The 12284-nt window shown below is 36.3% G+C and overlaps 1 protein-coding gene across 1 annotated transcript; it reads left to right on the top strand.

The window, feature by feature from the left end:
• Positions 1-7507: 7507 nt before the first annotated feature.
• LOC114188163 (ruvB-like 2) lies at positions 7508-10985 on the top strand. Its single transcript, XM_028076714.1, has 2 exons — positions 7508-8373; positions 9961-10985. The coding sequence occupies exons 1-2, from the start codon at positions 7625-7627 to the stop codon at positions 10607-10609; spliced, it is 1398 nt and encodes a 465-aa protein (XP_027932515.1). The 5' UTR covers positions 7508-7624; the 3' UTR covers positions 10610-10985.
• The last annotated feature ends 1299 nt before the right edge of the window (positions 10986-12284 follow it).

Genomic DNA, 12284 nt, shown 5'->3' with positions numbered 1-12284 from the left:
CTTTCATTAGCAATGAGTATCAACTTCTATAGGTGTCACAACCGAAATCGCGACGGGACGACGAACCAAAAAAGAAACGGGTTTTAAAAAGAGATTTGGAGTCGTCACTATAGTTATTTTGGAAAATTATGGAAAACCATAAAGATAAGACAAGGATGTAGTTCTTAAAAAGATGTAGTTGTCTGAAAATGTTGATATTTTTATATTTTTGAATTTTTATATTTTTTATATATTTTTTATATATTTTTTGAATTACTTGAAAATATGTGTCATACGACGCGGACAGTCGGACAAACACTAGAAGAGAAAGAAAACTATTTTTTGTATTTTTGAAAATGAGTGTCACGCGATGCGGATCACCGGACAAACACAATAAAGATGAAAGAGAACATTTTTTGATTTTTTCTATATTTGTAATTTTATAATTTTCAAATATATTTGTTTTTTTAATAAAAATAAAATAAATAAATAAAAGGATGTAATTATTTAAGAAGAGTAAAAGTAGAAAACAAAATATGGGAGTACATGAGTGATTAGTAAGGTGCATGAAGTAAATACAAAAACAGGTCAAAAAACAATAAACAAAGACATGGGGGTGCGTGGTTAACAACCATGAGGGTGTTTGAAGTAAAACAAAATCAGCCCCAACAAGCAAAGAAGACAAATGGATTTGGAGTGTGAAGAATAGAACCAGAGGTGCAAAGAGTACGGATGGCCCAGTTCAAAAATTCAAAAGGTGAAGGTGTAATTAGTGGCAGGGGGCTTCTCCCTGCACCCCCAAACCTTCTCCTGTACCCCCAATAATTACCCTTTTAACCCTCTGTTTTTTTGACCCCCAGACCAACTCCATCGCCTCATTCTCCTCCCGCTTCTCCTTCTCCATCCTCTCCTCTCCTCTCCCTCCTGCCCCTCCGGCGAAGGCCTCGCCTTCCTCATCGCCTTCTCCATGGGCCTCCCCCAACCCTCCCCCAGTTCAACCTCATTCGTCGTCGAGTTCGACACTACCTTCGACCCCTCCCTCAGCGACATCAATGACAACCATGTTTTTAATTTTAATTTTTTTTTAGAAACAGATTTCGGAATTCGTTTCATACTTTTCTGAAACGGATTTCGATATCCGTTTCACAAATTTTAATTTTTTTTGTGAAACGGATTTCGGAATTCGTTTCATACTTTTCTGAAACGGAATTTCTAAAACGGATTCCGAAATCCGTTTCACAAATTTTAATTTTTTTATTGTGAAACGGATTTCGGAATCTGTTTCATACATTTCTGAAACGAATTCCGAAATACGTTTCACAAATTTTTTTTTTTTGTGAAACGAATTTCGGAATCCGTTTCATACATTTCCGAAATGGATTCCGAAATCCGTTTCACAAATTTTAATTTATTTTCTAGAAACGGATTTCGGAATCCGCTGAAACGGATTCCGAAATTCGTTTCATAAAAAAGCATGAAAATTTATGAAACGGATTTCGGAATCCGTTTCATACTTTTGATTATGGTCAAAAGGGTAATTATTGGGGGTATAAGAGAATGTTTGGGGGTGCGGGGAGAAGCCCCCTTAGTGGCATTGGGGGTGCAGAAACCAATCCAGTACAAGTGTTAATCTCCTTCATGTGCAGAAAACTCGTGTTCATCTTCTTCACGAACAGAACCCTCCAAGGGTTTCTTCTCCTCTATATGCTCGGACCACAACATCTCCCTCCATTCACGGGCACGTCTTTCTCACTCAACCAAGGACCCTCTCACTCGTTGATGTCCATTAGAACATCACCTCCCTCACACGGCAAGCCATGACATGCGTCGACAACGCCAACCACCATTGAAGGTCACCACCTTGCAAGCTTCTCGGTCCGCCAGAGCCACCAGCGACGACGCCAATCGCTACCAGAAGCTTTGCCGGCCTCCGCTGCGCTCCAAGCCTCTCATTCTTCTTCTCGCGCAAGTCACCAAGGTTTGGAACCCGCATCCCCGAGCCCCACTATAGCGCCCCCCAATTGTGATCGGAGCTGCCGTCACTCAGCCCATTCGAAGTCTGACTCGTCGGCGGCATTTCCGTTGGCGATTTCTCTTTCTTCTCTCTCTATTTCTCTATTTTGGAATTTGGATTACTGGGTTTTGAGACACAAGGGTTTGGTGTGTTGTGAAAACGTTGGAGCGGTGGCTAACAATGGAGGATAGTGAATGACGGTGTAGGTAGAAGGGTGGATAGGAGAGCTTGTGCAAGTGAAGATGGAGTTGAGGTTCTGTTTAGAGGAGAAGGAGGCGTCTGTTTGGTCATGTGTTGGTGGGAGATGGTTTTCCATTGGTTAGTTGAGGGCATGGATCGATTGAAAATTTTGGGATGATTATGCACAACTGATGAAAATTTGTTGGGTTAAAAATGATGGTAAAATGGAAAGGATGGTTGTGTTGGGTCTTTGTTTCTTTCTTTGGATTTTATGCAGGTGAGCGATAAAGATGAAGGTTGGTGAAAATGAAAGCAGATGGCGTGATGTTGATGATGATGGGTTGTTTTCGGGTTGTTGGTTTGGCATTCATGTTGGGTGCGGCGGAGGAGAATAGCGTGGCATGAGGATTCAATCGAGGAAATAATATCAGGTTCACACCAAACATTCAAGTATTCAGATGAAGTGTTTACTCTATGAGTGGCTTCACGTCTCAAACGATTGTTTCCTCCCCTTGGCTCGCTTTTTTTCTTGTGCTAGGAAGTTCTCCCTTTAAGTGGCTTCACATCTCCAACAACTCCCCATTTTCTCTATTTTTTAAAAATCTCCCCTCTGCTTGGAAGTCGTGTCTCCTTTTCAATGGCTCTACATCTAGCCACCCTATATCTCTGCTGCGATGACTGTCATGGCCGCCACAGTAATACACACAATATCCAAAATTTCTATTTTTGTGCTAAGACGTAGAGTTGGGATAAAATATGAAGATTTGAACGTTTTCTTTGCATGGAGAGGGACGTGTTAGCAGAGTACTTAAGTTGAATTCCAATTTCCACCTTTTCATCTTAATTTTTCTATAATATATTTTTTTTATTTAAAAAAAAAAAACAAAAACAAAAAGAGAAATAAAATAAGAGAAGATGAAAATTTAAATAAAAATTAAAAACAAAATAAAATAAAAATGAATATATAAAATAAATAAATAAAAAAAACAAGATAAAAATAAAATATGTATATGTATAAAAATAGAAATAAAAAAAGATAACATTAAAGTTAAAATAAGATAGAAAGTAAAAATAAAAATATATATTTATACTCTATGTCCACTTTTTTCTATTTTTCTTTTCTCTTAATTATTATCAAAGTCAAAATTTTATTTCTTATCCGGACGAATTTGGGTGTTGACAATAGGTTACACAAAGTCTCTCCTCTTTATGTTCATGAGTTTATCCTCTTCAAGAACACGAGTATAAACCTCTTCAGGTTACAATAAGTATAAACCTCCCCAAACATCCTGTCTCAGTCTCCTATTAGATCAGGAACTCACAATTACAATCAAATGATCTCTCACACATGAGAGTTACAATAATGCTCAGAGGGTTCACTTAACACAATGACGAATTTACAATGGTTTCACACAACACAATATCACTCTTTAATAAATGAATATGACAATATAAGCTTATAGAGTATTCTTGTTAAAGTAGTTGAGCCCTAATAACTAGTAAGGTTTTGATGGTAACAAAACATTATACCAAACAAGTAAATATTTGGTTAGAGGTGAAACCACATTAGACGACTAAGAAAGAATGTCTAACATATATAGTAAAATCTCTTCAGATCCAACGACTATCTTTGCAGCACCCCTTACATTTCCTAATAAAGTTGGTCAGTCCCATCAAGTTTCACATAAGCTTGCTCGTTTCTTGTGACTTTATGTTTCTAGTCTCTTCACCCCCTAGGTCTTTAAAACTAGGGGTACTATACCACTAGGACCCGATAAGGCCTAAAACACCAAGATAACCAAACTTTTCCTGCAAATACACATGAAACAGAGGACCAGATAATATTGGCCAAGCATGTTAAGAAATATTTAAGATTATTAAACTTCATGAAATCTCGAGCCTTAAGGGCTAAATGTACTCGTGGTCGAGGACGAACATGCCTCAACCTAGGCAACCTCAACCATCCATGTTGACAACAATAGTGAATATGACAATGGATGGCTAATGGAGAGTAATTGTAGATTAGGGTGATTCACCATAGAAAAGGAAATCCTAAAACAAAACATGTCTACAAATTATAAGCCCACTAGGAATAAAAGCCCATCGTAAGAAGCACCATTTACGGGGTATGACATCTATCCAATTATTACTACATTTATTGTCTATGACATATTATTGACCGGAGCTTTGGAGTGACTTTGCAGACTTTTCGACCGAAGACTCTCGAAGATCAAGTTAGACAAAGTATCTTAGGCATGGACCAACAAAGACACCCGAACTAGGGCATTAGGAATTGTGGACGCACAAGAATTATGAATATATATTGACTTTCATAAATAAACTTATGTTGACACGTTTATCCAATAACAAAATTTATTACTTTTAATCACACAAATTTCATCTAAAAAAATATAAATTATATATATGTAAGGCCTTTTTTTTTCTCTCCCTACTGTTTAAGGGCCTAACCTTATCTGTTGGGCCTAAGGCCAGCCTATAGGGTGTCCCAAAACCCTTTTCCAGCCCTAACCCCTCACTCTGCCCCATTCTCATAAAATAGGAACCTTTCTCCCTTCCATTGCTGAAGCAAAGAGGTCTACTAGGGTTTGAGTAAGCTCCCCTATTTTCTCCAAGCTTGTTGAGCATTTCCCTAGTCCATTCCGGTTGCCTTGTTTCTGTCTTGGGTCGTTCCTAGGGGGTCATTCTCGCTTCTATGTTCGTACCTTACAGTTGCTGAGTTTGTTCTTGGAGCTGAGGTTCCCCCTCCATCAATGTTTAAACCCCCTCAAGTTTAGCTATACTCAAAGGTAAGGGAAGCTAGGGTTTTTCATGCTTTTATAAAGAATGTGCCTGTTTTTGTTCTGTTTGGTGCTCTTGATGATTCAATGTGCTTTTGATGGTATGAAAATAATTTGTGTACTGTTTCTGGATGGATTTATACTTTGCACGCATGAGAGCAGGTGGGTTCTATTGAACTCGCCCAGGTGAGGAGCTCTCGCCTGAGCGAGAACAACAACAACCCATCCCCCTCTCGGTTTCGGGGGCTCGCCTAAGCGAAGACCTCTTGCCTGAGCGAGAGTCATCTTGCTTGAGCGAGATGGACTAGCTTGAGTGAGATGGACTAGCTTGAGTGAGACCTCGATGTGCTCTCTGTTTGCAATCTCGCCCAAGCGAGAGCTGGTATCTTGAGCAAGGGCTCCTTAACCTGAGCGAGATTGACAAAGTTAGTTGAATACTTATATGTTCCAGTAATTGGTTGGTTTATTGCTTTAAAAAGCTTAAGTATGATGCCCTATATGTTCTATATGATATGATGGGACTGAAATTGATGAGCTTGGTATGAATAAAGTCATGAATCATGGTTAGTTGGTTGGTTGGATATTGGCATGAGATTGTTATGCTTGATAAATTTGTGGTTGGTTGGAGAGACATGGTTGTGGAATGAGATAGACGTAATTCCATGAATCTCGTGATGAGATTTCATGGTGGTGTTGTAGTATATATATTTTGGTAAGGATTGTATCTTGAAACTCTAAAGAGTTAGCTAGTCTCACGTAGAGTGGACTGACTCAAGTGGTGAGAATAGTAGGAGGCCATAGTCTTTGGCAGGATAATGGCCTTAAATGTTTGAAGGCTAACCTCGTGCGTGGTAGGATGAAACCCATTGGCAATGGCTCTGTAGAGCAGTAGAGGCCACCACAAGCGCAGACATCCGATGAATCCGACCTATTATATGTATCCAGATAAATTGAGTCTTAGAGTCTTGTTGTTTGCTATCACATGTTTGGATGATTGATGTGTTCTTCCTTTAATTAGGATGAGACAAATTCGATTTTAAATAAAAAAATAATAATTAGCTCCATCAACATGAGTTACGTATTTTCTTTCTAACTAAATTTAATGGTTTAAAAATTTAAATATAAAATTTTACATTATTAATTAATCAAAGATAATATTCGTATAGTTTTTGTAAATATATGGTTTATAGTTAAGAAATGAGTCCACACTTTTTCTTTTTCGAAATTTGGCTAACTTCTAAATTATATAAAGCTAAAAAATATTTCGAAAATGGATACAATGATAAAAAATACGGTTAAAATACTTCGTTGGTCCTCATTTTTGTCGTAAAATCTCAATTTGGTCATCGTATTTTTATTAGTCTCAATTAGGTCCTCATTTTTGTAAATTAGTATCAATTAGGTCCTTTCCGTTAATAGAGAACTAACACCGTTAAGTAGGTGCCACGTGTCAGCTCCTCGTTTTTTGAATTTTTTTATTTTTTTATTTCTTATTTTTTTAATTTTTTTATATATATTTTTAAAATATTTACGCCACGTGTCACGTCTGTAGTGTGCCACGTGTCAATCTAATATGGTGACACGTGACAAATTAATCTATGAATCTCACTTTGGTCCTCATATTTGTTAAATTGATTTGATTTGAGTCCCAATTTTTTTAAAAAAATTTCAATTTCAAGCACTCCAAAATTAGACCAAATTTTACTTTTATATAATCTTATGATTATTTTTATTAAAATTGATATTTTTATTAAATATTTTAATAATATTAATTATATTTAATATTAAAATTTTAAATATATTTATTTTAATTTTTTATAAAATTATTTTAAAATTTTACATTTGAATTTATAAAATTGTTATTTTTAAGTCAACTCTAAAATATTGTTGATATTGAATATTATACAAATATTTTGAATATAAATTTATTAATCTATATATTTATAATTTTAAAATAAAATTAAAATACATTTTAATGTAAAATATAAATTTAAATAAATTAAATGTTGTTAAAAATATGTAATAGAAATATCACTTGTAATAAAAGTATCATCATTACATTTATAAAAAAATTAAATTTGTTCTAAATTTGGAACACATGAAATTAAAATTTTTTTAAAAAAATTTGGAACTGAAATCAAATCAAATTAATAAATATGAGGACCAAATTGAGATTTATACAATAATTTGACACGTGTCATCATATTAGATTGACATGTGACATACTACAAATCTGACACGTGGCATAAATATTTAAAAAAAAATTTAAAAAAATTAAAAATTAAATAAATAATTAAAAAAAATAATTAAAAAATAATTAAAAAAATAAAAAAAAAACGAGAAGTTGACACATAATATCTAATATTAGTTCACGAAAAAGATTTAATTAATACTAATTTACAAAAATAAGAACCTAATTGAAACTAATAAAAACCGAAGACCAAATTAAAATTTTGCTAAAAAACGATTACCAACTTACTATTTTAACCTAAAAAATACTTGTTAAGAAACTCAGCACTAGAAAAGGGTTTTAGTTTTCCTCAAGGTTATCACCCACCAGTAACGTATCAGTTCACAACCTTACTCTCGCAAACCCTCAAAACCCTAATTAACCCCTTATTCTCCTCCCTTCTTCTTCCCCACCGCCGCAACCATGGCGGAGCTCAAACTCTCCGAGAGCCGCGATCTCACCCGTATCGAGCGAGTGGGCGCGCACTCCCACATTCGCGGTCTCGGCCTCGACTCCTCCCTAGAGCCACGCGCCGTCTCCGAGGGTATGGTTGGTCAGACCGCGGCGCGCAAGGCCGCCGGAGTCATCCTACGCATGATTAAAGACGGAAAGATTGCCGGCCGCGCGGTTCTACTCGCCGGGCAGCCCGGCACCGGTAAGACCGCCATCGCAATGGGCATGGCTAAGTCACTTGGCATCGAAACCCCCTTCGCCATGATCGCAGCCAGTGAAATATTCTCCCTCGAGATGTCCAAGACCGAGGCGCTCACCCAGGCCTTCCGTAAGGCCATCGGCGTGCGCATCAAGGAGGAGACCGAGGTTATCGAGGGCGAGGTCGTAGAGGTCCATATCGACCGTCCCGCAGTGGCCGGCGCCGCCTCCAAGACCGGGAAACTGACGCTGAAAACCACCGAAATGGAGACCGTTTACGACCTCGGCGCGAAGATGATTGAGGCGCTGGGGAAGGAGAAGGTGAGCAGTGGCGATGTTATTGCGATTGATAAGGCCACCGGGAAGATTACCAAGCTCGGGAGGTCTTTTTCTAGGTCAAGGGACTTCGACGCTATGGGGCCGCAGGTGAAGTTCGTGCAGTGCCCTGATGGGGAGTTGCAGAAGAGGAAGGAGGTCGTGCATTGCGTCACTCTTCATGAGATTGATGTTATCAATAGCAGGTTGCTCATATTCCCTTTTTCCTTTTTCCTGTTTTTTCAGAATTTCTTGTTTTGGTTAATAGTTGTAGTTAGGGCTGGTTGTGTTCGAGACTCCATTTTTGTTGAACTTTGTTCATGAACTAAATGAGCTAAACTTGAGTTTAATATTGAGTTACTTAATTAAATGAGCTAAATTTGAGTTTTGTATATTCATATATACGAATAAGAGTTGTTCACCAGCTTGAATCAAGTCAAGCGTTATGGAAAATAGGTCTCATATTAAGTTAGAGTTGAGCTACGTGCCTAACGAATTCTTATCAAGTTGGGTTAAACCTGACTTGGCTCATTTTCAACCTTGTTAAATTAATGGTTTTATTTCCTGATGTGAAAATATTAAGGGCATATGTGGCTACAATTGCAGTCGCACCCAAAAGCCCAATTTTTATCAAGTTGGGTTCGACTTGACTCATTAATTTTCAACCCCAGTCAATATATTTCTTAATGTTGTGAAAAATTAAGGCAAATGTGGCTACAATTGCTGTTGCAATCGGGTTTTGGGTGGCCAAGAAAGCTCACTGCTGCCAAAGAAATGGTGATGGTGGAGACTATGTTTTGAAATCCCTGCCAAAGTTTTAGAAAACAGTCAGTAACATTTCAGTTGCAATATCAAGGAATGGAACCAATCTGTGCCTAAGTTGTGTCTGGTTTTGTCACAATTTTTTGACGTTGTAGAATATTGCAGCCAACAGTACCCCATGTGGTCGTGGAGAGCCCAGAGATCTTAGCTTAGGGTTCAAAAATGGGTTGCTGTCTGTTTTTAAATCCTTGGTCATAGTTTGAGCAATCAAATATAATCTAGGCAGTGGCTACATCATGGGGCCTGGAATTCTTCAAACTAGTTTCTGTTGTTAATCCTAACACGTGTTTTAAAAAGTATTGCTATGTGCCTTTAATCTTAAGTTGGCAGTTTACGTCTATGTATTTTTGTGTGTTTTTCATGTTTTTGATTCCCAATTTAATATGATCCTTGTGCTTGATTGGAATGTTCTGTAAAATAATATGAGGATTATATTGGTGATTATGATTTCTGGTGTGTAAGTAGAGTTGGAATTTTAAAGTTGTCAAGGGGGAAATGGATATTTTTGTGCAGGGATCATTATATCTTTGTTGAAGCAAATGCATGATTCTCTTTAATTGGTTTTTTGAATTTTATGTTAGGAAAGTTGGTAGTGAAAGCTTTGTTATCTCCTTTTATCCCCAAGTTTTAATACATTCTAAACAGATGTGGAGTTTCTAACTAAGTGTTGTTTGGGGATCATTTATGGTCCTTGTTGAAGCAAGTACACTAATCTCTGTGTCAAGTTTATTAAGACCTATTAAGTGAAATTGGTAGTGAAAGCTTTGAGTACATGCATGTTGTGTGCTTTTCAATGATTATATCCGTACAGATAGAAGCTTTTGGTTAAGTTTTCCAATTTATCTGTATGAGTTATTAGCTGTTTACCTCTGTCATTGAAGGATATATAGTTGCTAATTAGGCTTCTAAATTGCCTCAGTGGTTAACATTTTAGTTCTTCATATCATGTAATTCTGTTATGTTAATTTCAGAACACAGGGATTTCTGGCACTCTTCACTGGTGATACAGGTGAGATTCGTGCAGAAGTCAGAGAGCAAATTGACACCAAAGTGGCAGAGTGGAGAGAAGAAGGAAAGGCAGAGATTGTTCCTGGTGTTCTTTTCATTGACGAGGTGCACATGCTTGACATCGAGTGTTTTTCATTCCTGAATCGGGCTCTCGAGAATGAGATGGCTCCCATATTAGTTGTTGCTACCAACAGAGGCATCACAACTATTCGAGGCACGAATTACAAATCCCCTCATGGGATTCCCATTGATCTGCTGGATCGACTACTCATCATCTCTACTCAACCTTACACAGAGGATGAAATTCACAAGATTCTGGAAATCAGATGCCAAGAGGAAGAAGTAGAAATGACTGAAAGTGCAAAGCATTTGTTAACCAAAATAGGTGTAGAAACATCCTTGAGATATGCTATTCATCTAATCACAGCAGCTGCATTGGCATGCCAAAAGCGAAAGGGAAAGGCAGTGGACTTGGAAGATATAAATCGGGTTTACAATCTGTTTTTGGATGTGAAAAGATCAACTCAGTACCTAATGGAGTATCAAAGTCAGTACATGTTCAGTGATACAGTAGAAGCTGATGAAGATGAAACCAATGCCATGGTCTCTTAGATATACAAACATCAGCTAGAGAGTTTGTAAGTACCTGGTTAGTCTTTGTACAAGTTGCAGCAATTTGTTCTATCTGGTTGGTCATTGCACTTCAATTGTGTTTGATATAGTTCACCAGAAGTTTTCAGTGGTTGAACTCTGCTCATGAGTTTGCAACTTATATATTTTGAACACGAGAAGCTGTACCGAATTTCTGTTACTAATGAGCATTTCATCCTTATATTGTATCATTCATGAACAGTCAGGAATTTATTAGACGTGGTTTACTCTAAGCTGTCAAAATGTCGCAGATGGAAAAATTATATCTGTTTTCTTGGGTATATTTTGTGCCGTTGTCTTATTAAATTAGAATTGAAGTTTTATTTTGGTGTTGATGGAGATAAAGTTGTAATTATAATTTTAAATAGTTGTTTTAAGGAATTACATGCCTATGATGGAAAGGCTCGTATTTTTAAATAGTTGTTATTCCTCTTCTAAAATTTTTGCATATACAATTTGTGTTTTGAGGGATGAATTTATTTACAATTTAAATTGGTGTTGTAAACATGCTATAGATGCTATATAAGACACTCTTTCCGAGACCAAAACAAAATAAGTTATTACTCTAAAGACCAATACTTGGGAAAAAGCTTCATTCGACAAAATCCTAGTTTAGTTTAATACCACAATAGTTTAGCAAACCAAATACACTGTACTCTTACGATTCAGGCACAGGATGGAGTGAAAAACAACTAGAAGCATCTGAAATGTTGAAGTAAAAGCAAAGTGATGGACGAAGTATGTTTTTTTTTTTTTCTCAATTTGTTTTAACCCTTTATTTGATTGAAAGCAAAGTTACGTTACATCAACAGTGGATTTTTGAAGCGTTTGATTCATAACTCTAATGATTATTTTCTGAATAAAATTACAGTGTTAATGTTAGTGGTAGGTATTATTTGCACACTAACTAGCTTTAGGCCACTTATATTTTTTAATATATTTTTGGCAAAATGCATATACCACAATCTTTCTGATGTAAGCCATAAAGATTAACTTTTATATTGAACTGATGCTGTTGTCTTCCTTTTGCAGTAACACAATTTAAAATTCTAAATATCATAGTGGTGGCTTCGGGAGATTTGTGTTAATACCAGTTCTTTACATATATGTATTATAAATCTCAAAGTTTTAAGGATATTTTTTTAAATTGCTTATCAGAATTTGTGTTAATATCAGCTTTTTATTTAGGAACAACTTGTTATTTTTGCAATCTTCGTAAAAGGATGGCAAAGTGATACAAAGGATTATATTTTTCAATAATATATGTAACTAAATGATGGAGGATATCATTTAAAAAAAATAAAGTGCCATGACCACTAAGTTGTGGGGTATGTGGTAGAATTTATTAATGGAGATACACAAAAAGTGAGTGATGGTAAATATTTTAACTTGAAGGTTTTTAAAAATATTATATTTCAAATAAAAGTTTTTTTTGTCGTTGCTGTTTGACCATAGCCAACACTTGTAATGCCCAAGAGCAAAAGAAATCACCCATTGAATTAGGCTTTTATAATCAATCATTTGTTTGTTATACCATGATTTTAAGTAATCTATGTCTCTAAATTTACCTTTACCACAAACGTATTAATGTACCAGAAATAACATCCTAGAATATACCCAATTACATTTTTTACAA

Source organism: Vigna unguiculata, chromosome 6, assembly GCF_004118075.2.
Source record: "Vigna unguiculata cultivar IT97K-499-35 chromosome 6, ASM411807v1, whole genome shotgun sequence".
Lineage (NCBI taxonomy): Eukaryota > Viridiplantae > Streptophyta > Magnoliopsida > Fabales > Fabaceae > Vigna > Vigna unguiculata.
This window is presented reverse-complemented; position numbering and strand designations above follow the sequence as displayed.

Coding starts and splice junctions, on each gene's coding strand:
- LOC114188163 (XM_028076714.1), top strand. CDS start 7,625: ATGGCGGAGCTCAAACTCTCCGAGAGCCGCGATCTCACCCGTATCGAG. Junction 8,374..9,960: donor ATTGATGTTATCAATAGCAG/GTTGCTCATATT, acceptor TGTTAATTTCAG/AACACAGGGATTTCTGGCAC.